We start from the raw sequence: 26,938 nt of genomic DNA on the forward strand, positions 1-26,938 counted from the left end.
GGGGGGCCCACTTGCTTTTGGTAGTTGTGTCCCATTGGGTGCAGTCCTCAGCGCGTCTGCATACGAAGGGGCGCGCTGTGGCATTTGGTTGCCCCGCTCATCTAGGTATGCCTCCAACTTGGCCTTAGCCCTTTCCTGTTCTACGTGCTGGTTTACTATTATAGTCTCCAGTTTTGTCCAAATTGTCATGATTTCAAAACGGAGACCGGTGGTGATTCTACTGTTTGATTTGGACATTAAATTCTCTAGTTGAGTGCGCAGGGCAAACATCTGTTCGAGAGCTGTTCCTTCCGGTAGTGAAGTGCCCAGGGGTGGGATAGAGTCTTGCTTTGTCCCCTTCTCGGCGTTTTCCGTTTGTGAGCACTGGTTGTTTTGTACTTCTCTTAACCCACAAGCACTCCTACTCTCTCGGTCAGTCTTAGAGGCAGGGCCTGTCTTTGCATCTTCATTATTATCTGGATCATCGTCGAGGGTTATATTTACCTGAACTGAGTACTCTTCTTAAATGAAATGAACAAAGTGCAAAGTGCAAAGTGTGTTAAGTGTCTAACGGCACCAGGGGTTCCCCCCATCTTCGCGTTGCTTTCATTGTGAGTGTACCAGTTCACTGGGAAGGCCAGAGATTTAAAAGTGTGTGGATCATGTGAGTGTGTTATGTTATGTACCGTTGTTCTTCTGGCCATTTAGCCGCTGGACCCCAGCTGAGGCCCAAGGTTGCCCGCACTTCGCCCCATGGAGGCAGACCAGGTAACCACTAGTTTAAATTTGGACTCTGGCAGGTCCTGCCACCTAGTTTCCTGGGATTTCAGTGGCTAGGACCTTTAAAAAATAATAATAAAAAAAAAAAAATTTGCATGGGAATATTGCGCTAGAATTAGAAAAGCCAAAATGGTGGGCGAACAGCGTAATTTAGACACGGTTATTTTTGGCGTGTGGGGCATTCGCTTGCATACAGATAGAGTTGGGTAGGGAGAATGAAGACTGGAGGGATAAAGACAGAAGAATGGGGTCAATAGGGGAGACGACCCCAGGTAGAATCAGTGGGGCATGCCCATACCCCACCAGAGGGAAGAGTGGGGTCGGCAAGGAGGGGAGGAGACAGGAAAGCCGTCACCTCCCCCCGCCGGGGTAAGGGAGAAGAAAGGGCCGAACAAGGGAGCCGGCTCAGATCACTAACATGGCGTGTATGTAGCAAAGCTGTGGCTTCGTCAGGTCCATGACAGTGTACAGTCCATTAGTTGGTCAGTGTTGGGATAGGATCTCATCCACTGCTGTTCCAATAATCAGGGTGTCAGTGTGGGATGGTGTCACTAAGGGGATATAGGTCTCATCCAGTAAATGAACATAGAACTGCGCCCTCATGGGTAGCACATTTGGTAGAATCGCCGTCCTCCCCCTCACCAGGTAGAAAAGACCTGAGTTGGAGTCCCGCCGATGACATGAGCAATTTTTATGGGCCTTTTTACAACGTGGCTGAGTTAGTCGGTCTTAGGCGAGGGTAGCATGGTTTTTCTCCCCGAAACTGGAGTTTTTCGTCCAGCAAATAGAAAATCGACCTCAGAACATGCAATTTACAGACAGTATATACGGAGCAATATAGCCTTAGTCACTGATGCTCCTAAAACCCTACAACGACAACAACAACATACAACTACAAGATTTTAATTAAACTTTATTTTAAATAAATCTGTTGCGGGAAGAAAAAAAAACAATTCTGATTAGAATTAATTTAAGCCTACTTTCCACTTTTTTTTTCAACATTTTGAATAATGCTGTACAATCCTATTTTGAAGATGTCGAAGCGAACTAAAAACGCCTACTATTGGTGTATGTACTCTCGTGTCTTGTCATTATTCTGATATTTTGCAATTTTCCCCCAGTCAAAATTTAAACACAAATGAAGCGATCTTCTAAGTCCGCTCTCCGAAAGTTGGTTAATTGAAAAAATATAAATAAAAATATAAACGTAGTGGTGATGCCAAAATATGGTGTTGGTAGAAAATAAACGCGGTGTTAACCATGTTCGGTACGTCTCCACTTGTCTATTTGAGGACGTAAATCTTCCGAACAAGCAGAAGCAAAAAACTTTCCAGGTTTATTTATTTTGTTCGTTTATCGTGAAGGTGCCATCGCGCTGCTGACAAACACTAATGAGGGGGAAAGTACAGCAGCAAGAGGCACAACAACAAAACACCATGATGGACTTCTTTTGTGCAATGCCATTTCGTTCCTGCTACTGGCAAAGAGAGTCATTTGTTAAAGGAAAGTCGTGTACTCGAGAAAGTTAATTAGTGACACGGTGAGAGGCGGAATAATAAACGTTCACTAGTCCCTCGGTCGGTCTATCCAGCTCCACCTAAATGCACTTCGTTTCCTGGAATGCCTGGAACTTATGTATCTTCGGGTTCGTGCATGTGCTCACTGATTTGACATCTCCAATCTGCCTCACGGAAACGCTTTGTAGCTTCAGAACGCAACATATTTGTCCATAACAATAGATATAAATTCCATTTAACATGTTTGACTGTAAAGAACAACACTATTTTAAATTTATATCTTAATTAATGTTTGCACAATAGAAAGGGCATCTTAGCAGTCTCAGATAGCCCCAGTCACAATTCCTTCAAAGAAAAAAGGTCCTAGAAAACCTCCTGTCCAAATTACAGTTCACATTGTCAAACCAAAATCTTTTAAATCCTTGTCAAAAAATAAATTGAGTTGTTAGCAGATCAATTTATTTTAAATGTGGCTTCATCGGCTAAAAAACATTGTCACCGATATATGGTTGGTAATACTCGTGGCTAAAAACCACTTGGCAAATTCCAATCTGCTATCTGGGTCATCCTCGTTTCAAGTTTATAGCAACGTGGGATCATAAAATATTTAAGTTCCAAACTTTGGTTTCTTTGAGATTTTTTCGGACCTCTTCTGATATCTTCACTTACAAGTTCCAAATATGCAGATGATTGGCAGAGATACAAGGTATGCCATCTTTTGATAGTTGGACACTGTTCCCACTTCATCAGACTTCTTCCCAATTTGCTCTATGGCCTTTATTGTGTGTGATTTATGTACAAAAACTGTATGGCTTGAAAACTGGCTTGAAGTATTTTCTGCAGTATTTTCGTATAATGTTTGCCACTTTACAATTTCAATCCTCTTCATTTTAAGATTCAGGTTAATTTTCATACTTTCAAATTATTCTGAAATAATAACAAAGAAAATTACGAAATATTTTACCAAGTACGTACAGATATTTAGATCAACAGTTATTCAACATAGTTTTCTTTCTTGTGGCCCTCGTGGGTAGCGCAGTTGGGCCGACCGGGCTAGCCGAGTGGGTAAAGTACCTACCCGGCAACCCAAAGGTCGCGGGTTCGATTCCCGCCTCGGGCTTGGATCAAAGTACTGCAAAAACCTTGGGAGGTGCAATATGGCCCCCAGAAGCCGATGCGCCAACAACTACCAAAAATCAAAAAAAAATCAGCGCAGTTGGTAGAATCGCCGTCTTCCCCACACTAGGTAGAAAAGACCTGAGTTCAAGTCCCGTCCACGGCGTGAGGAATTTTTATTGGACGTTTTTCACAATATGGCTGAGTTAGTCGGGCTCAGGCGAAGATAGCATAGTTTTCTTTTTCTCTCCCGGAAACTCGTGTTTTTCATCCAGTAAAACAGAAAATCGACCTCAGAACACACGCAGTTTACAGACAACACGTACATTGGACTGCCTCTCTCTCTCTTAGTCCCCGATGCTCCTGAAACCCTAATACAACACAGCCTTACTTATGTACAACCCTATAATCAACCCTCAATTTTAAAATAAAAGAACTTTTAAAAACAGGCAATGCTGTGCAAATTATCTGTAATAACTTTATGAAATTACTTGAAAATTAAATGCATGGATTCGTTCTGAAATGTGTTTTTAATGAATTATTTATGAAAAATTGATAAAAAGACGAAAAAATTTAATTGCAAAGAATGAAATCCAATTATTTGGCTGTTTAAGTTCCCCGATCACGTGACCACTTACATGTGCTATGAAGCCATCGCCAGATGGCAGGTTTAATCAGTTTCTTCCAATTATTTTCAAAATTTAATAAGCATTTTGATAATGGTGACACATACGTGTCATAATGTTTAAAATTATGCATAATTCAGATGGTCAAAAAAAATGGGCCTGCAAGCGGGACTACAACAGCCCTCGACGTCATTTGAGCCCTATTCATTGAGATCAATTGGAAATTCCCTATTATATTGAAAGAAAAACTCTTTGTTAATCAGAAACCACTCCTCTCCTAATATTAATACATTATAGATTACAAGGACGGACAGTAAAATAGCTTAATGAGCAACCCTCTTTCATCTTCCAAGGATACGTCGCGTGATGAGTTAAACGAATAATTTTAAGTAACTGGAAGCCCTGAAATCTTTCATGCGCTATTATTAGCCAGGTGAGAGGCGCTCCGGTTAAAAAAAAAGAGTTTTTTTTTACCTCATATAAAAAAAATAAAAGTTGGAAAAAAATAGCTGACGCACGACATAATTAAATTCAGTCGCGTGTGTGGCTTTGTGCATTTATAAAAGTACAACTGCTAAAATGTAAATTAAACAAGGATAATTACAGAGTGCGTTAAAAAAAAAATTTCCTTCAGCCAAAGAACAATTGGCAAATGGAACAAACTCCCGCTTAACCTTGCGAACCGTGACAATGATGTAAATTTAAAGAGGGAATTGGATAAATGTTTAGATGAAATGAGTGGAAAATATGAGTTAGATTTAGCAATATTGTCATTTATTTTAATGCTGATTTTAACAGTAATTTCTTAGCATGATATTTGTGAAATATCATGCTAAGAAATCATGCTAAATGAGGAGACAGCAAGAAATTTCGGAAAAGGCATAAGGGACATTTATAGGACAGAAAGGTCACATTAAAGTTCTCGTGTGGAGCGGAATAATGATGAATGGGGTTGGCCCAAATTTTCTTTTCATGCACGACAACGCCACTGCAAATAGAGCTCAAGTGGTGGAGGAATATCTTGAAACTGGAAATATCCAGCGATGCCGCAGTCAGCACGATCACAGACTTAAATCCGATCGAACATGTGTCGATGTCGCATTGCTCACCAGCAACCACTATTTGGTCACTTGGTGAGCTGAGGTCTGCCCTTGTGGAAGAATGGGATTTGTTGCCATAGAATCTTACAGACTGATGTCATATGACCATATATTCGAGAGTCTTGTATCGACTTCTGTAATGGGACCATTTTTGACAATTCTTATACAATCCCTATAATGTCCCTTATACCTGTCCATAGTCTCTCGCTGTCTCCTCAATTCATTGTTAATCTATGGTACACCACCACCACCATACCAAATTTTGTCCCGCTTCATCGCAAGCTGCAGGAGTTACACCACACTTTCTACGCGTTCTGTTAATTTTGTGGAGCAGTGTACAAAATATTATGTAAACATTGCTACAATTGATATATCATTAACATTCGATATGTTTTAGATTAAGAATGTTATATTGCCACTTCTGCTTTTAGAATTCATATTTCTATTAAGAATACAGCGTTTTTTAAAATATTCTTTCTTTGTAGCACTGATTGGCGAGCCTTTTCTCATTTCTCACGAAGAAGGAGATGGGGAAAAATGGGAATATTGAGTAATTAACACCTTGGAGCGATGTTCATTATTACCGATGTGAACTTAAAGGATTACATTTCTGCTTTATCCTTTAAGCTCAAAATGAAAAGGTTAATTTATCGCAGTTTTATAAATTTCTCTGATGGCATGCATATCATTTGCTTAATTACTTCATCATTGTCTTTTTAATAAGCGGTAGTTCCCCTCTTTTGTTAAGAACTTATGTTTATTTATTTATTTTTTTAAGTTGGTTTCCGATATCTACTTTGTGTGGATTATGTGTTTGAGTACAAGCCAACGTTCACTTTCTTTCTCTTTGACCGCGCAGTCTCCGGTTATCGGCGTTTTTTCCTTTGATATTTCCGTGGAGTTTTATTTTTGTTCGGCAATGGGGATTAAATCTGTCTTAGATGTTGTTTTTAGGAAGCTCAAGAGTTGTTTTAATTTCACTGGGGTTGATTGCTCTGCGCTCCAGTTCCTCTAGGGAATTTCAATGGATCGCATCCACTCAGAAAAGATAAAAGAGAACGGGGAGGGATGATAGTTATTATCTTTATTGGCTGAGGCATGCGACATCGGTATCACCTACTTGTCTCGCCTGGGAACTTAACTAAAATTCGATGTTCTCTTCTGTTTGACTAAACACCAAGGTAAGTAAGGCCATTAGGAATCGTGTATAATGTCTATAAATTGAGTATTCCCTGCCTGTTTCTTGTTTTAGCGGATGAAATACCTGTATTTCCAAAAAAACGTACAACGTCGTTAAAGACCGGCTAACTCGGTCATGGTTTGGAAAAAATAAATTTTTCCTCTCAGGACAGGATTCGAATTTAAATCTTTCGCAAATAGCGTGGAAGGATGACGATAGTAACCACTGTGCCACCCCTATACCTCGATGCATTTACTTTAGAACAAATTAATCTAATTATAAAAAAAGTTTGCAAATAAATCTAATTTGCAAATATAAAAAAATTTTGAAAATAAATCTAATTTTAAAAATATCTGTACTAGCATAAACAATATTTGTATAAAATTCTTTGGCTTCAAGAAGAATATAGGGTGCTTTTTCATTTTATTCTCAAAGAAATTCCATCAATTTCCCATCTTGAAAAAGAAGCTCTTCAAATCGTACTGTCCTCCACATCTCCTATTCTTCAAATCAGTTTCCCCCTCTATCTTTATAGGTAAAGTAATGAACAAACATAGAGTATAGGTATAATCTATACGAAAAATAATCCAGTTCTCATTGATATTATCTCTTGTATATTACAAGCACTATCTTATTCCTATTCAGACAAAAATAAGTCTGGAACTCAAAAAGTGAATGTAAGATGATAAACAATTTGTATTAGATGTAACTAATTTATAAAATACAGGTAAGCAAAGTCCAATTCTCCTGGGGGTAGAGACTACTCAAATTTACCACACTCATATTGCCTTCTGTCAGTTGAAGTTTTAATTATTTTAAATCAAATCGATTGTACATTATACTATTGAAAAACCATCAGGATCTGGAGTTATCTTGGCATAAAGATTTTTCACAATTCTTGTAACGTCCTGTAGAAAGACAACAGGAGGCATCAAGTGGAGTGTACTGGGAATGGTAGGAGGTGGTTTATCAAGATGTTTTTTTTTTTTTTTTTTAAAAAACTTCACTTCACAAGATATACCATGTATGTATGTATGTATATGTACATGTTTTTGGTGACACCTAAACGTTTAGGTGGCACTAACTCCACCTTGGAAAATCTGTATTGAAAAAGTAACACTGTCTACAGTGATCAATACCCGGCAGATCATTTCTAAGCATGAGGAGTTATGCCTGGTTCTATTATCTAGTGCTGCTGCATTAATTTGTCGTCCAGTGGAAGGAGTGCAATACCAAAGGACAGAATCCCTCAGGCTGCCCAACCCGAGGGGGAAAAAAATAAAATAATTTACAAAATCCTGTATAAAGTTCAATGCATGTTAAAATATAATTTTAAATATTAGATTAACTTATAATCCAAAGAAAGACTACAGAGTTTGTGTAGTCTTGTCCTAAAACTAGATATGAATCGGGGCAACACAGGCTACAGGTCATTAGCTCCTTAAAACAATTGAACCAAAAAGTTCTCAATCCCAGAGAACAAATAAATCCTTCTATGTATAGTTAATGCCTAGTAAAGTAGAAATATAACTTCATGAATACATCAGGCTACTGTCCACTTCTAGAATTAGTAAACAAGGTAGTCTTCTTTTAAATACCTTATCAGAAAAAGATTGGAATGCCGCAAAGTTCTTGGCATCTTGAATCAAAATATTGAATTTGTCAGTCCTAATAGGTTGAATGCTATTAAATAGTTCTTGTCTGAAGTTGTCATAAGCCGGGCAATAAAGTAGAACATACCTCCAATCTTCTACTGCCCCACAAAAACACAAAGGGTCAGGTTCAAGTCGAAATTTACACAATATATCCCGCAGTGACCCATGTCCAGTAATTAAATATGACGTCATTGAAGGGTGAAACCATCCCATAACTTTCTTATTTACAGCAAATGTTGCATCTTCAATGAACTCATGGTAGTGAGTCCTATTTTACTGGATTATCATCTGTATTTCCACTTCTCAGTGAATTTTGTCCAAAAATTAATTTTCCCCTGCCGAATGTCCGTGGCCGGATTACTTACAATGTCGAGGATTTGAGTTGCCAACCCTTTCTTTAAGTTAGAAATCATGCCTCGCTATGCCACATAAAGGTCAATCGGGATACAACGTCAGATCACTTCTAATGCATTGGTTTATGTTGTTCTGCAGCATCTGTGTGTTGCCAATATCATCTTTCTCTGCAATGATAAACGTTTGGCCTTCACTGTGACGTGAGTAACTCTAGGAAACCATATGGCAGCCGCATATACTACAATTGGCAAAAATATAGCCTTTTAAGTTTTGTGCTTTATACCCCATTCAACTCTGAAGAGCCTAATAACACTGGCAGTAAACTTCTTAATCTTTTCAGATAAGTTCTTTACATGGGGGATAAAAGAAAATTTATCATCAATTAAGAGACCAAAATATTTATTGAGAAACATAAGGAATATGGGCATTGTTGATATGAAGTTTAGGAGGTCTGTTATAATCCGGTTTATTAGTTTTCGTTTTCGTCTCAGAAATTGTTTGTTGATTCTAGACCATTCCAGTAAATCATGTAAAAATTCTTTCCCATTTGTTTCTAGCAAAAGCCTTGACCTGCTTGGTATGCATAGCACTAAATCGTCAGCATATGCTATTTTATTGCAAATTTGACTTTGTAACAAAGTCAAATTTGCAATAAAATTTGACTTTGTAAAAAGTCAGAATAAAAGCACGTTTTTTTTTATTCTGTATTTTCTGTTTAGGCAGCTCGTAGAACATAAGTTCATCTCCGTCTCGTTGCCCTGTTCATTTTTACAGACTCTGTTAAGGTTAGGCCATATGCGTGTGCTATTAAAAAAAAAAAAAAAAAAATATATATATATATATATATATATTATTTATTCATTATATATAATAAATAAATAAATTTCATCCCGCTCAAGAAAATGCCGTGCCGGATGAAGATAGACGAAGAGAAAGTGAGAGAAAAAAAAAGTTTTTATCCCACACAGGAGCTTTTCATTCCGCGCGGGAGAACGACAGGAAAGAGAGAGAAAAGAAAAAAAAAAAAAAAAAACGGTGTTTGTGAGCTTTAGTGTGTTTTCTGTTGTGTTGTGTTGTGTTGGGTTTTGACCTTTTGGCTACATAGAAGCAGCACTCATCTGGAAGACAGCTTCCAAGTACTCATCCCTAGCCACAGGAAGGTCTCCATTACTACTAGCTCGCTCTACTCCTTGAGCAAAGAATTTTTCAGGGAGGAATTCAATTCCGGATAATGAGGAAGAGGGGAAAGAGACAAGAGAGGAGGGGAACTTTCCAGCCCAAAGAAGTCCCAATCCGGGACTGACTGTGAGAGAGGAGGAAAAAAAAAAACCACTCCTTAGAACAAGAGAGGGAAAGAATGGGGCTGTTCTGGTCTGGGGAGCCCCAGGACAGGGCAGTACGTGGAAAAAAAAAAGAAAGAAAAGAAAATAGCGAGATCTTGCACCCGGCCGCAGAAAGGAAGAGAGCAGCAACCGGTGTGCCAGCTTAAGAGGAAGTATAGGGAAATTTTGGTCCCACACTGGAGCATTGCATAACGGTAAGAGACCAGAATACTGGTCTTTTACCATTTGGACAAAAAGCAAATTTTTCTACTTGTAGCCTGTTCAAAATCGAATTTTGATTGATTAGTTTTTTTTTCAGTTGTTGCGATATTCAGTGTAGGCACAAAATGAAGCCGAAAAAAAATATTTAAATATAAGCTAGTTGGGATATGATACATTATTGTCTTGAACAGTTTTAGCACATTCATTAGATGCATTAGCTGCAGATGGATACGCTTAGATGCATTAGGAAACGAATAAGGAGATTAGTAGATGGATACGTTTCTGTTTTTGATAGCAATGGTAATAATGCTTTTTATCATCCCAGATAGCCAAGGCCCAATTTTTTTTTTTTTTTCATAATTTAATATTTCTCTTTTAGGTTTAACTTTCCGTAATGCAATAAAAATTAAGGTAACTTATGCCTTATCCTATCGTCCTTCATATCCCCACCACCCATTCTTTCCAAGCCTTTTGACATTCCTGGATTCGTCTCTAAGCAAAGATAAAACAATTATTTATGTTTTTACTGTTTTCAGATCTGTTCGTGAACAGACCAAGTCCGGTGTAGATATGAGGGTGGGCGTTCACACAGGTGCAGTCCTGGCGGGTGTCCTAGGACAAAGACAGTGGCAATTCGACGTGTACAGTCGTGATGTGGTGCTAGCCAATAAGATGGAAAGTAGCGGGATGCCAGGGTAAGTGTAATTCGTGAAATCACTGCATGTAGAACTTTGTGTCTGGATGTGTTTCTGACCTAATATTAAAAGTGTTCAAAAGTTATATAAGTATTAAATTAGCAATTTTATTCTGTACAGAATGACATAAACTTCTTAGAGAAGTATCAGTTTTATCATGTGTTGTGTTATGATTATTTATCAGCATCCACTGATCAGCGACTCAAAGCAGCCTACGTTCCAAAATTATAAACTGCAGACGGCTTGAGAACTTAATCTGAGAGAAAAAATTATGAAAATTGCCAAGGGATCCGAGAGTTCACTACACATTCGAACTGTTCTCCCATATGATAGTCCCTCTTTACGCACGATAAAAGGGTGTGGTACTCAAACTCACTACATGTAGTATTAAATTAAACCCAAAACACGGGTGTTGTGACCTTAGTAAATAGAAAAATAAAACATTAACGATTTATTTTGGAAATAGTAACCAATAGGGAGCGAGTGACCTAGATTTTTTAATTAAATCCTTTTATATTCATTAGTTCGTTTTAGCTTAATTGCTGCGCATATGCAGGAATTACATTTCTCCAATAAGAGAAAATGGAAAAGCATTTCGCCAGAATTGCACATAAATCGTGGTTGGCAGAAAGTGCTGAGAGACATATCGATGATAAGTTTTCATTAGGGTTTCAAAACAGTTAATTGATTTAACTGGTTGCAATTATTTACAAGGAAGTTATGAGGAAAAAAAATCGTTTTTTTTTTATGAAACTCTGTAGTATTTATAAGTTTAATATGCAGAGGAATATTTGCTGGCCGAAGGGAAATAATAGTGTGTGTATTGTGTCTATAACACAATACATACACTGACGCCATGGCAGTATTTTCTGGTCGATTTGACTATTTGCTTGAAGAATACGCAAGTTTCTGGGAGAAAAATCCTGCAGTCCTCGCCTGAGTGTGACTAACTCAGCCACATTGTGAAAAAGCCCACAAAAAGTCATCGCATCATTAACGGGATTTGAATTGATGGCTTTTCAACGCGTTGTGGGAAGGAGTGATTATATCCACTGTGTTACCGGCGAGGTCCTAGAGAGGACCGTAATTATAACCACCATGATACATGAGACGGCTATACCTATTGTAATTTTGTGGTTATAAAATCTTTCCTCTAGAAATGTTCAATTGGTAAAATTTTTTTAATAATTTCACAACTGTATCTCTGTGTTGAATGGGGGAACAGAAAAACTATAAATTTGCAGGAATCCTCACCAGTCGTTGTTTCGATGATCGAATTAGAACATTAATTTCTCCACTAATAAATACTCTATTACTAAGGCATAATAAAATAGCAGTTATAAACATTATTAAGAAAACTATCTGGAAAAAATTTCAATTTAAAAGTTTAATTTTATAGTAAGTTTTATTTACCTGTACCGACTAGAGTATACATCTTCACCTTTACTCCATCTCCAAGTGTTAAATAAAATAACCTTCTGGTTCAAGTTAAAACCACGCAAAGTTCCAAGCGATATCACTGAAGGTTACGAGGTACCGCTGATATCCACAAGATACCTAATGGAATGCTCATCAAATATTGATGTTTAATCGCAGAGATTTGTTCTCCCGCATTAGTCTCCACAATGAGAAACTTTCATGTGGAACGTAGTTTCATTCAATGGAAATGCCTTGTGGTTAAACAGCCTTACTTAGCTGAAAGGATTTCTCTTACGTTTGAAATAAACTTCCAAGTTCTCCCCTTCTGTTGGCAGCATATTATAACAGTAAACCAGGAGTAAGAGAGAAAACAAACTGTGAAGCTGGTTTTAGCAAAGTGGAGCTGCAAATCGCCAACAGAGATAACTATATCATTTATAGCTGGAATATTACATTTATTTTCAATAATTTAATTATATTTCCTTGCATTGGTCAGTTCAGATCTGTTTATACGGTAGAGTACAGTCCATAAAGGCTATCATGAAGTACAGTAGAAGTCCGGCATACAACTAGAGTTCGGCATTAATTGTTCATGCCATTGAAGGATTGTTTAACACAGAGTTCTAGCACTTAAATGGCATACCTCAAGCGAGAGATAATGAAATGAGGTACAGCTGGAAATTCGTTCCTATTGCTTCGATTGATGTTGGTCAGTTTGGCTTCGAATACAATGACGAATATATGCCTAATCATGCCGAAGTGAGTGTGGATGTAAATGGACTACAGGGGAAACGTGCCGCATCACTGGTACAAGTCATACAGTGATGTAATGCATTTTTTTTTTCTATTTTAAAACAATTTATACGCTAGGTGAAACTAATAATGATCTATGTTTAACAGATTTATTTATTTTATTTATTTATTATTCAATTTATTCCATATGCTTCACCCCTGAACAGCCTTCAGCTAGGAGGGTGCCTATATACATTTGTACATTATAACTTAGACAGCAAACATAGAAGTCGTACATAAATTACGCATATTATTATTATTTCTATTTTATAGAAACAGTTTCTATATAATATTATAAACATTAGTTTCTTTATCCAACAAAATAACATCTAAAGTGAGCAAATATAGCAGATAAAAATATATACAGTGACACGAGCAAAAGGTAGAGACATATAAACACATACGCGTCCTAATGTGTGCATATACAGCCAATACATACAAAACACATAATTATTTAAAACAAATTAATTCTTCAGCAAAGTAGAGTTCATGGGAGATTCCATCCTGAAGGAGATAATCAGGAAACTTCTACAGTTTTATGTAGTGGTACATGTCCTGTATCTTCTCAGATCTGTACGCTTTCTCATCACAGAACTTGTGGGGATCAATCTTCAGGATGTTGTACGTTTGGAGGATGTTAGACGGAAAACATCTTCTAAGCATAGTTAGAACAGATCTCTGTACAGTTTCACTTTTTTTTTTTTTTTTCAATGTGAAATAAACACAAAAAGGTAAAATGAAATTTAGAAGAAAATTAAAATTAAAAGAATGTACTATACATGGCCACTGGCTTCACTAGATATACTTAGAGAAATGTTATATTTTCTAATTGAGATAAGGGCTGCTTGAGGATTAGTCCTCCCTCACACCTGATGAAAACGACCCGGGTTCAAATCCCATCAATGATGCGAAAAAGTTTTATCGGCTTTTCTCTCAACGTGGCTGAGGTAGTCGTTCATTCGAGGATTTGCATGGTTTTTCTCCACAAAACTCGGGTTACTTGCAAGCAGGCCAAACGACAGTAATCAGGGTGAGCTACTGCAACAAGATCTTGGAAATTTGGGCTGAGAAATGGCAGTTGAAGTTTAACATTGACAAATGCAAGGTATTGAACATGGATAGCAATAATCCCAGAGTAACTTATCAGCTGTATGGTACTACACTCAGGGTAGTGCAGAATGAGAAAAGATATGGGGGGGGGGAGTAATTATGCAGTCAGACATGAAATTCTCTAAGCAGTGCAGACATGCTGCCAGGATAGCTCATGGGGTTTTGTCAATGATATACAGAAATTTTGCTTGCAGGATAAAGAGGTGATATCCCTTTGTTTAAGGCCATGATTAGGCCGCATCTTGAGTACTGTATACAGGTCTGGAGGCCTCACTTAGGCTTCAGTTCTGCAAATAATTGCAGCGTCTCCTAATCAGGATTACGTCAGAGAGTTTCTCGACCAACAGTAACACTGGACATAACAACCGCCCTGTGCATAAGTGCAATGCACAGGGCGGTTGTTCTCTTCCCTTCTCTTAGTATGCGAAATTACGTTATCGTAATGAAATTAGTACGTAAGTTCAGCTTAGGAAAATTGATCGAAGTACGACACAAAGATAAGATATAATTTTTATTTCTAATTGGCATTAAACATTTCATTAAAAAATTCCATTTAAACAACAATCGAGTAAAAAACACAATGAAAATATAATAATGAAATGTATCCAAATAATTCAATATAAAGTTCAAAAATTTTCTTTTTCTTACCATACCGATCCCTTTACATCAACTGATCGATATAACAAGGAAGAATGCCCCTGTATGTGCCGCTCATACGTTTTAAGTCTGTTTTCAATCTGTCCAATATCTTTTGACGTCATTACTATAGACTGCCAATACGGCATCTACGAAGTGCCAGAATGGTTGGCTGTTAGGAGGTCGTAGTCTTGCCAGGAATGTCTTTGATTGTACTATATGCTCGCCATTCGTCGCGAAGTGTAATGCGCCCGTTTGTGATCATTATCGCATCTCTGTTTTCAAGGAATCGGGCATAGCCAGTCCTTTCTGGGGATTATAGGCACTAAATAACCATGAATTTCTTTTATTGAGGCTACGGATTCGATGGTAGCTGTTTTTCACTAAAGGGAGTTTGATCTATTTGGACAATGCAACCAAGTCCTCCTAATTGAACGAGTCCCTAAAGCAGCTTTGAAGAGCAAATGTCCCACAAATGTTAATAGTAGCGCATCACTTTTAAGATCTAAACTTACGTGCTGTGCACAAGTTGTTGCTGGCGTTCTAGTTGCTTATATCATATGCAGCATAATGGTGAGAGAAATCCTGCTTCCTTTAAAATAACTGCCAGCTAATACAGAGTTCGTTTTTTTTTTTTTTTGTGTTTTTTTTTGCGGTAAATGCACATCTAAAAATGAAAATATATATCCTAATTTCATGCAGTTTCGTTTAACTAATATGCAATGCAATTTCGTACAACCCATTTTAATATTTTTTTTATTGTGTTATTCACGTTATTGTGTTTTAAAACACTTATCTTGTTTTTCAAAACGTTGGAGAAGATCAAAGTACTCATTTTCGTACAATTTAGTTCAGATGAAGACTGCAACAAGAAACAAACCACACAACTAGAAACAAAGTTGTTGTTGTTGTTGTTGTTGTTGTTGTAGGGTTTTAGAAGCATAAGTAACTAAGGCTATATTGCTCCCTGTATATTGTCTGTAAATTGCGTGTGTTCTGAGATCGATTTTCTGTTTGCTGGATGAAAAATCCGAGTTTCCGGGAGAAAAAGCCACGCTATCTTCTCCTGAGGTGGACTAATTCAGCCACATTGTAAAAAAGGCCCTGAAAAATTCCTCACGTTATCGACGGGACTCAAACTCGGGTCTTTTCCACGCGGTGTGGGGAGGATGGCGATTCTACCAACTATGCTACCCACGAGGGCTGAGAAACAAAGAGCTACAAGAATACATCCTCGTACAAGGCCACAGCCTATCTATACCCAACAACTGAACAAGCAAACGTTTTAAGCATAATCTACAGCCCAGCCTGAAATGTTTTTCGAATGCTCACACCACCAGAGTTGTGTTTCCATTTCCAACATCTGCCTCATTTTGAATGACGCTGTATGCGATTTAAACGAAGTTCCATTAAATTGAAGAAAACATCGGCATGACACTAATTAAGTCAGTATTATACCAACATAGAACTAAAATAATAAAAGTAGACTAAAAGGATATCAGTAACTAGAAAATTATATTAATGTCCCTCGTTATAAAAAAAGGCTAAAATCGAGTTCTTTTTTATAGTTTTATTTTTCAATTTTAGCTTTTTATTCATTTCATTTTTCAAAAAAATAAGGAATTTTTTAGACTTCCATCAAAAACTCATTCCTTTTTTGCTTTGATTTCTTGGAAGGAGAGTTCATATCTCAGAAAAAACGCTGAGTTACCTAAATGGAGAATTTGAGATTACGCCAGCAGAGGGCCAATCTAGAGAAGAAGCTTTGAGGCAAGCAGGAATTAACACTTACTTCATCGTGAGAATTCTGAAACCGGTAGGTGGCGCATTATCTTTCACTCACTTCCGCTAGCTCTAACAGAAGACATATTATGTGCGAGCGTAGAATATTTCATTAATGTTGTCATTGATATTCTATTCATAGCCTTTTTCACTGCTTCCCTCTCATTAACTCGAATTTCCTTTTCAGTAACAAAAACTGATTGGAAGTGAAACGACAGTGGGTAATATTTTACTTCGTAGTTAATTTATGTTCGCAATTAGATGCGCAGTTCGGCATGCGCACTTACGTTGTTTGATTGGAGTAAAAGGAAGTCCATACGCCACTTGGCAGGAGTATTTATTAAAACAGGGTAGCTTCCTTTCTTTCTTTTTTTCTTTTCACATTCGCAAAATAGAACAAAAGTTTTCTTTTTAACGACTGCTCTCAAAAAGATGCTGCGTGTTTAATGCATTCATAGTCTAAACTTCGTACAGTATTATATTTTAACTTGTATGAAAAAAAGACACAAAGTGATAGATAACTTCGTATTGTAGATTAAAGTGCGCGCCTTAGCTAAAGATAGTATACAGAAAGTCCAGCCCGGTTCACTGGGAGTAATCTTTCCTGCTTTTAAGACCGCGACTATTTTGTCTTTGTCAAGTTTCAAGTGGCCTTAATGTGTTTTTGTGATGGATGGGTATGAACTAGGCTAGAACCGTTAGCCCTTTTACTTCCCATAACACTATTTTCTCTTTCCTATTTATCGCTTTTCTTTTTCTAATGCTTTTTTCTAGTACAGTTTCTAAAATTGCTGCGTTTAAAGATTATTTATTCCTCAAACACTTTTATACCACTACTAAAAGATTAATTAAAGAGTTAACAATGACTAAACATTTTTGCTTGTTTTTCAGTATCCTCAAGGAACATTGGATGACGTGAAACAAGAAGAAAATGGCGGAAAACAGGTAGGTTGATTTTGGCTGTTCCAAAAACGTTTACGGTACACTAATAATCAATTATCTATTTCTCCCGATGAATAATTGGGCTGAGGAATTTTTAGTATTTCAGTATAATCCCTCTAGTGCTTTGGTTGAGTTATTTTGGATTAATGCCAAGTCAATACAACGTGAAGCATCAACTTAATAATTTTTCAAATAGATATTTACAGTATACCCAGTATAAAATAAAATATAAGTACATTCAGTAGCTTTCGGAACCCGTGTCCCTTTATCAACTGACAAATTTGAATACATTACAAGCAAAGTGTGGCACGTTACTCATGCGTCATTGTTGTAGCACGGACGTGTGCTGCCTTACGCCAGTGATCATCCATCAATAAAACGGTTGTCTCTAGGATGGGATGTATACGCATGCCTTTCTGGCGATTTAATGCCTTAGGGTTGTTTATTATGTTTAGTGACTCTAGCCATAGGCGGTGGCGAAAGTGTCGCGCGTGGTCCACTATCTCAAAGTCGCGTTTGGGGTCAAGATCGTGGTTGGTAGCCCAAAAATGTTCTGCAAGCGCGGACTGGTCAGTTTCGGCAAGCCGGATTGCTCTGTCGTGTTCCGTGAGGCGATCCTGGAGACGTCTCGATGTCTCACCTACGTAGCAACTGTTACAGGCCCTACAGGTGATACGGTACACTACATTGCTGCGTAAGACAGGTGTGATAGGGGTCTTCACACTGGAGACAAGTGAACGTAGGTTCCTACCTGGTAATTGTACACATTTTATGTTGTAACTTCTCAGGATCTTCGAGATACGTCCTGACACTCCTGGATAGTACGGAATGTAGGCGGATGATATGCCGACTTGCTTCGGAGGTCTTGGGTTGGAAGTAAGTTCTTGTGCCTGTAACAAGCATCTGTTTAGTACATGGGATGGATAACCGCATCTGGTTAGGTCCGCCTTCACACGGGAGATCTCGTTACGTCTAATTGTGTCGGTGCTGGAATGGCTCCAGGCCCTGGAGAACAGGGTGCGGGCAGTGCTATTGAGATGGCTTGGAGCGTGGCCGGACCCGTAGTTGGTGAATTGACCGCACCACATGGGTTTGCGGTATACTGAGGTCTCTAGATGTGGGCCTACGCGATGCACTAGCACGTCCAGAAACGGGAGCGAACCGTCCACCTCTGATTCTACGGTAAACTTGATGAAATTGGATAGAGAGTTGAGGTATTCTAGTAGTACCGTTTCAGAACCACGTGGTATTATGGTAAAAATATCGTCGACGTATCTACACCACGTTGTAATAGGTGTAGGTGGGTTCTGGTGTATCTGCTTCTCGAGATCTTCCATGGCGATGTTAGCTACTACGGAACTGACAGGGGCACCCATAGCAGTGCCATGTACTTGTTTGTAGAGTGAGTCTTCAAAGGTGAAGATGCTGCTAGAGAGGCATGGGTTGAGGGCGGTACAGATGTCATCAGTGGATAGTGACGTCCTGGATTGGAGGCTTAAGTCGCTCCCAAGGAGCCTTCTGGCGCAGTGCACGGCCTGTTGGACGGGAATCGAGGTGAATAAAGAAACCACGTCAAATGATGCCATGACAGAGTTATCAGGGATTGAAATGTCCTTAATGATGTTAATGAATTCACTGCTGTTTTTAACGGTGTGAGATGTATTACCTATAAGAGGCGAGAGGAGGCTCGCGATGTGTTTGGACAGTTCATACGTTGGGGCACTGCAGCAAGACACTATAGGTCTGAGAGGAATACCCGGTTTATGGATCTTTGGTAATCCGTAGAATTGCGGTAGTTGGCAGCCAGTAGCACGCAGAAGATGGTGAGTCGCGGTCGGGATCTTCTTATCTTTAAGCCATGCGTGGACAAGCTTATTAACATTTGCTTCCAGACGTTTCAAGACTTTAACGGGAGGATCAGGTAGAGGTTCATATACGTTAGGATCGAGTAATAGGGCCAAGGCTTTCTCTCGGTAGGCTGATCGGTCCAGCACAACAGTCCGGCGCCCTTTATCCGCAGGAAGTACAACGATGGAGTTGTCTTTTCTTATAGATGACAGGGCGGCACGTTGGCGGTGGTTGAGGTTTGAGCACGTTTTTCGAGTGTTGCGGAGGACTGCGGCAGTCTTGAATCGGATCTCGTTGGCAGTTTCTTCGGGAAGGTTGGTAATACTGGCTTCTATACCCATAGCGAGCTGCTGTGTGATGGGAAGTTTCGATGGTATAACGGCGAATTTCATACCGTTTGATAAAACACTCAGCTGCTCGTTGGACAGTTGTTTGTTACTTAGATTCAACACGAAAGAAGTCGTGTCGTCTGAACGAGTGTTCGTCTTTAAGGAGTTAGTTTCTATGCTCAAGTTTATGAACTTGCGCTGTTGGCGTAAACGGTAGGTATCCGAGGTCTGACTAGCCCGATGGCAGATGGTATGTATAAGGTTTGTAAATATAATAGGCGAGACCTTACCTTGTAGATGTTGTAACAGTCTGGACTTGTTGTAGTCGGCGTTCCTGATTTCACGGTGGAGATGGGATATCCACAAATTTAATGTGCGTAGGCTGAAGTTAAAGCAGGCACGATCCATATGAGAGTTGTGGAACGGGGCTTTGTATCGGAACCCTTTAGGTATAATTCGATTGCTTTTGCATCTGTGTGCGAAGCGTAAATGTTGCCTGTAGCGAGCTATTGAGAGGAAGCACTTTTGCAACTGCGCACAATCGTTGTAGGTATTATGGCCATAAAGTGATCGAATAGTGACAAATGGGCCTGGAGTACTGGGGTCCATAGTTTAATAATTTTTCAAATAGATATTTACAGTATACCCAGTATAAAATAAAATATAAGTACATTCAGTAGCTTTCGGAACCCGTGTCCCTTTATCAACTGACAAATTTGAATACATTACAAGCAAAGTGTGGCACGTTACTCATGCGTCATTGTTGTAGCACGGACGTGTGCTGCCTTACGCCAGTGATCATCCATCAATAAAACGGTTGTCTCTAGGATGGGATGTATACGCATGCCTTTCTGGCGATTTAATGCCTTAGGGTTGTTTATTATGTTTAGTGACTCTAGCCATAGGCGGTGGCGAAAGTGTCGCGCGTGGTCCACTATCTCAAAGTCGCGTTTGAGGTCAAGATCGTGGTTGGTAGCCCAAAAATGTTCTGCAAGCGCGGACTGGTCAGTTTCGGCAAGCCGGATTGCTCTGTCGTGTTCCGTAAGGCGATCCTGGAGACGTCTCGATGTCTCACCTACGTAGCAACTGTTACAGGCCCTACAGGTGATACGGTACACTACACTGCTGCGTAAGACAGGTGTGATAGGGGTCTTCACACTGGAGACAAGTGAACGTAGGTTCCTACCTGGTAATTGCACACATTTGATGTTGTAACTTCTCAGGATCTTCGAGATACGTCCTGACACTCCTGGATAGTACGGAATGTAGGCGGATGATATGCCGACTTGCTTCGGAGGTCTTGGGTTGGAAGTAAGTTCTTGTGCCTGTAACAAGCATCTGTTTAGTACATGGGATGGATAACCGCATCTGGTTAGGTCCGCCTTCACACGGGAGATCTCGTACGTCTAATTGTGTCGGTGCTGGAATGGCTCCAGGCCCTGGAGAACAGGGTGCGGGCAGTGCGGGCAGGGCAATATTTGAAAAATTATTAAACTATGGACCCCAGTACTCCAGGCCCATTTGTCACTAAGCATCAACTTATTGCATCAATATAATTTGCGAGTTCCTGAACCCGAGTTTGTCTGTTTATGGTTACAATAAAGACTTTTTTTTTTTTTTTAGCTACATTCGTAAATGCTTTAAGCATTCGCGAATGTGGCATTAAAAACGTAAATGCTTAAAGTTATCCTTATATGTATGTATGTATGTATGTATATGTTTCCTGTCTATGGTGGCTCCTAGGTGTATGCCTATCTCCACCTAATGTCTCTCCAACCAGCTATTTCTTGTTAGTCTGCACGTGTAGCACAGTGGTTGTAGCCACCGTCCTCATCAAACCGGGTGGAAAAGGTCCGGATTCGAATCCTATCAACGACGCGAGGAACTTTTATGGGCTTTTTTCGCTCCGTTGCTGAGTTGGCCGGTCTCAAGCATAGATAGCAAGGTTTTTTCTCCCGAAAATTCGGGGTTTTTGTCTAATAAAACTGGCTAATCGGACATAATTTGCCAGTTTTATGTCGGTAAATTGCCACGCAATTTGCGGATATAAATACACACGTGCTTATAAGTTCGATTTGGATGGTCCTAATATGACAATTATTTCTTGTTAAATATTTATGTTAGAGGGCCCTACCTTTCTGAACTTATGTTTCTGAACTTGATGTAAATAAAAATATATATACAGTATATGAATTGGCATAAACTGCTCATGTAGACTGCATCTTGTATTACAGGCTAAAGGAGGATTTTCTTCAAATAATTTAGATATGAATCGTTTGGCTCCATATACAAAAAGGAAACGTTTTTTAAAAATGTAAGCGTAATATAATAAGTGTCACACGAAGGCCACCCGGAATATTAATTCACCTTCCCATGTTCTTAAATTGCGTGTGTTCTCTGGTTGATTTGCCTGTTTGCTGGACGAAAAACCAATTTTTCTGGGGGAGGAGCTTGCTATCTACGCCTGAGACCGACTACCTCAGCCACCGAGAGAAAAAAAGCCCAACGCTCTACCGCGCAGACGGAACGTAAGCGTAGTTGTATAAAGAAGATAAAAAATAAAACTTTGAATAACTGAGAAAAGTGTTTATTTAATAAATGAAAGAACCTTTAGTATCGCCTTTGAAAAGCAAAGAACTGATGAATGATGTGCGTTTCAAAGAAAAACAGATAGAAGAAAAAATTGCCTACTCGATGTGATCCTTTGAAATAAATTGAAGGAAATTTTTTTCCTAATTAATTTACATGTTAGCTTTGTCTTGCTTATTTCCCCTTTGGATGAAACTGTTATTCTTAGCACAATGGAGCTTTGAAAAATAAAAGGCAGTTTGCATAAATTAAAAATGGAACTAAAACTACAGTATGCTTCAGAACAGAAGTTATAAAATAGCTAGCGTTATTTTGTTATTCATAATTATTTTAGGGCATGTTTACTACTTTTGATACATTTCAATAAAATTTTGTTTTCTGTTTTTCGCAGATTGACGCGACCAAACCGGACAAAGAAAATAAGGAGAAAGAGGGAACCGTGGAAACGGATTACAAGAATCGACTTCGCCAGGAACTCTTCAGCAGAGATAACGAAGGGTAAGTTTAAACTGTTCTTTCCTTATCTTATCTTATTATCTTCCTTCACGGATTAGGCGATCCGCCTGTTCCGACTGTTCTTTCCTCCGTTTTAAATTTTTTATTGTCCATTTTCTGTTTCATAATTTATTATTTCGCTTCCTTAGGCCAAAGGAATAACTCCCGCTTTTAACAAAGAACCTCTTTTGACATCTTGAACTCATGTAGATTTTCGCATCTTAAACCGAAAAAAAAAAAATAATAATAAAAAAAAAATATATATATATATATATTTCTGAATATATATATATATATATTATATATATATATATATTTCTCTCTCTCTATATATATATATATATAGAGAGAGAGAGAGAGAGAGAGTAGTTATTGATGGTCACTGTTCTTCTTGGACTAATGTTATTAGTGGAGTTCCCCAGGGTACAGTTCTGGGCCTTGATGTCTTCTATATTTATTAATGATATTGATGAAGTTATACCAACCTTAATATTTAAGTTTGCAGATGAAAGGTTGGCAGGGTAGTTAATGATAGTAATCAAGTAGGCTACTGCATCAAGATCTAGAAAAATTTGACAGATGAGCTGAGAAATGGCAATTGAAGTTAAACATCGACAAATGCAAGGTACTCCGTATGGGGAGCTGTAATCCTAGATAATCTGTAATTCTAGATTAACGTACCGACTATATGGTACTACACTCAGGATAGTGCAGAATGTAGATGATCAGGAAGGGGAGGATAATTGTACAGTCAGGTATGAAGATTTTTGAGCAGTGCAATCGGGAGATGCGCTGCTCAAAAACGGGAGCAGTGCAATCGGGAGTGCAAAAGGAAATTATTCCATCGTATAAGGCAATGGTTAGCCGTTTAAGTTTGAGTACTGCATACAGGTCTGGAGGCCTCATTTTAGATTGGTGAACGGAACGAAAGCGTGGCCTTACCAAGAAAGGTTTCAGTTCTGCAGATTTCAGCGTCTGGAGACTAGGCACCTGCAAGCTTAACTGATCAAGGTCTTTTAGGCTTTGAATGAATTGAGCATGCTCAATGCTTATGGCATTCTTCCTCTTGCTCAGACTGAAAATATGAGGGGCATAAATTGAAATTGAGGAAGGATGGTTGCAGAATAGATATGCAGAACCTTCAGCCAGCGGATTGTTGATAGTTGGAACAAACTGCCATTTGTTGTTGTGAAAGTGGGTAGTTTGAATAAATTCAATGAAAAACTATACAAACTATTTGAGGGGAGGGACAGGTGATGTGGGATGGGTTTTTTTTTTTTTTGAAGTGAAACTTCTTTAGGCGCGCTCCAGGCAGTTTTCACATGGGAGTAACTTGCGGATTGGCAAAAATCGCAAAGAAAACGCGACAAAGCCATAGGTAAACGCATTACAGGCGCTCTGAACAGCTAACTATCAAACTAGGCTGAATGCACCAGTATGCGCTTAGCTCTTATTGAATGCAGACATATCATATTTGTGGAGCTGAGGTGATCCTTATCTGCGACGTGCTAAAAAAAAAAAAGAATAGTGGGCACTAAGTTTGAAGGACTTTCAAAGGTCTAACAAGATAACTAAAGCTAATAATTATTACCTTGGCTAAGGAAAGAACTCTGTAACTATATTATCTTAATAATCCAAAAGTTAAATAATTTATGTTTTAATTCTGGTGTTATAATGGCTTATGTGTTAACTTTTATTGTTTTATGCTTTAAAGTTTTAAGCCTGAGAAGGAGTAAATTAATCCATTTAAAAGTAAAAGAATACCGGAAAACGTAAAAATTACAGAAGTAAACGGGTGCTATACCACACTGTATAATAAAAGCAACTTTAATGTGGAAGAAAAGGAATAGACCGAAAGTTTGCATTTGCGACAAGTATTGAAAGAAAAAATTGTAAACATTAATGCATTATCAAATTATCTTAAAATATAAAAAATTGTGTAGATAAGGAATTTTATGCATTTCTGACCCACTCTTCTAGCTTTTTATGGCTCTGACGGAGTGATTTGTAATAAAAATGAAATAAAATTGAAGTTTTAAATCTGAACGGGAAGAAAGTTTTTCATTCACCGATAAATGTGAAACTATAGTCTCCATGTTCGGGTTGTTCATTACGAGAAAAATCATGCACGGTTTTTCAACTCAATATCCTCTTAATTAGGACAGACAAGCTTATTTCTTTAAAATGTGGACGACTACGTAATCAGCCACATTATTATCGTGTTTTTATCCAGTTTCTTGTATCTTGGAACGTTGCTCGTTCTAAACGTCCTTACACTGAAGGTAAATTCTTTTAAGAAAAAAAATATTAAAATTTTAGATCCAAATAATTCAAAACTTCACAGATTAGTAATGCAAATTGAAATTTCGCATTATTAAGGAGGTTGAGAAATGTTTTAAAACCTATGTGGTATTCACCTTAGCTCTTGACGAATCCACAGATATAAAAGATAATCTACGGTTAGCCGTGTTTGTTCGTTTTGTTTTCGCGGGTGTAACTGTGAAAAAAGAAATGCTAGCTTGAGTAGTGCTTCTAGAACCACCTCGTGGTGTGGATATCAAAAATGCACTTATTATGATATGACAAATGCGTGTAAGGCAGAAAAATTCTTCTAAATGTGGCAACCGAAGGAGCACCTCCAATGTTAGGTTACAATGTGTCTTGTTCTCTTTAAAGTCGTAAGAATTCCAAATTTTCTGTCTGTGCATTGCATCATTCAAGTGAACTTCTCGCAGCTGAATATTTAAATTATGATAATACACTGTATTATGAAAACAACTCTACAAATTGTCAATTATATTGCGAAAATGCAAAGAACCAATCAGTTTAAAAATTTCCTTGAAGAGTTGGATCGTGAAGATACCCTAATGACGTATCTTTCTACTTCTTCGTGAGGTGGTTTTCAACCTACGCTGTCTTAAGTCTGTTTCTTGAATTATTCGGACCTTTCATCTGATTTCTCTTAAAGAAAAGGAAAAATTCTATCCACATTTTGAAAATGACGAATGGAAACAGGACGTTAGGTTTTTGATTGATGTAATGCGACATTTACAAACCCTCAACTTAGCACTACAGGGAAAGGATAAAATTATTTCTGACCTCACTCAGACGATTTTCAGCTTTCAAAAAAAAAAATTTCAAAATTACCTGATCATAAAAACTTTTAATCTTTCCTTGTCTGAACAAAACATCTCCTGAAAAATCGAATAATATCGAGGTAAATTACAAGAACTACTTTGAACAGTTTTAAAATTAGGTTTGATGATTTAAAGAAGTTTAAGTCGTGCATTGCCTTGTAAACTCATTTGAGTTTGGTGAAATCGTTGATGGTTTTTCGATTCCCAAAGTCATGCTTCCTGAAACATCTTCCGAAGGCATGGAATTTTTAGAAATTTTTAGGCTCTGACCGTCCTGAACGATCAAGGCAATCGGGGTCGAAATGATGCAATACCCCGCGGTCGGGGTATTACATCATTTTACCACTTTCTGTCTTTGTTGTGGACTGGGCCAATAGATTCCTCTGCGATAGATCAGCTACTGTTTAATGCATATCATTTTTTGATATTCAAAGAGACTTGCTTTAGAGATTATCACTAGGTGCTCTGTTTTATACTCTATTTTTTAATGTTGTTGCATCAATGGACAATGTTCCAAATTTACTAGGAGAGATATTGATTTATTTTTGTTGTCTTTCTAGGCTTTTGTCCCAATAAGAAACCTTTTTTAAATCTAAGTTTTCCTGCCTGATATACTTAAATTTTCAGTTTTTAAGCAGGGTAGGGTCATTAGTCTTTTAACAGTCACGATCGTCATCTATTTACCTAGAATTTAAAATTTAAGAAATAAGTCAAATTGTTATTTTTTTAATAATTCTTATATGATTTTAAAGTTGATCCGGCTCATTGTTATGACTGATTGTATAGTTGATGACCTATGAGGTTACTTGGTTTGCAAGAGTTGATAGATGAACACCGAATCATGGCGGAAAGTATTCTGGTGATCAAGTAGTAAAGTACAGTATATGAGGGGGTGGGTTGAAAAGAGATTTGTATTCACCGAAAAGTAGTTGTGATAGAAATATGAAACTTTTTTGTTTGATATTCTGAAATCTCTATAGTAACTACACAAATTTTGGTTCGATATGACAATTAATTTTTTTTTTCTTTGCAGCGCTGAATGAAGTGAAGTGTCACAATGTATAAAGTGGAATACAGATCAGTGATTCGGTTCCTTTTTCTGCAAGGGAAAACACCCAAAAACAATTCACGAAGTGGTCACTGTTAATGCAGAGACTGCCCAGGTTACAGTGTTGTTGCACTTTGGCATAAACAATTCAAATATGGAAGAACTTCAGTGCATGATGAAGAAATCCCAGGACCCCCAGATTACAGTATTGCAAAAAAAAAAAAAAAAAAAAAATGAGGCACCAACCGTGGAAGATCATTGTATT

General features: G+C 38.1%; 1 protein-coding gene across 3 annotated transcripts in view; it reads left to right on the forward strand.

The window, feature by feature from the left end:
- Positions 1 to 26,938, forward strand: part of LOC150077672 (adenylate cyclase type 3-like) — a 376,378-nt gene that overhangs the window by 221,927 nt on the left and 127,513 nt on the right. For all 3 annotated transcript variants that reach the window (XM_090384272.1, XM_090384271.1, XM_090384273.1), the window contains exons 7-10: positions 10,388 to 10,546; positions 16,181 to 16,319; positions 17,177 to 17,230; positions 22,385 to 22,491. In XM_090384272.1, the coding sequence (XP_090240398.1) occupies positions 10,388 to 10,546; positions 16,181 to 16,319; positions 17,177 to 17,230; positions 22,385 to 22,491 (459 nt within the window). The remainder of the gene's footprint in view (positions 1 to 10,387; positions 10,547 to 16,180; positions 16,320 to 17,176; positions 17,231 to 22,384; positions 22,492 to 26,938) is intronic.

Source organism: Mastigoproctus giganteus, chromosome 11 (assembly GCF_048544385.1).
Source record: "Mastigoproctus giganteus isolate SK-2022 chromosome 11, ASM4854438v1, whole genome shotgun sequence".
Classification (NCBI taxonomy): Eukaryota; Metazoa; Arthropoda; class Arachnida; order Uropygi; family Thelyphonidae; genus Mastigoproctus; species Mastigoproctus giganteus.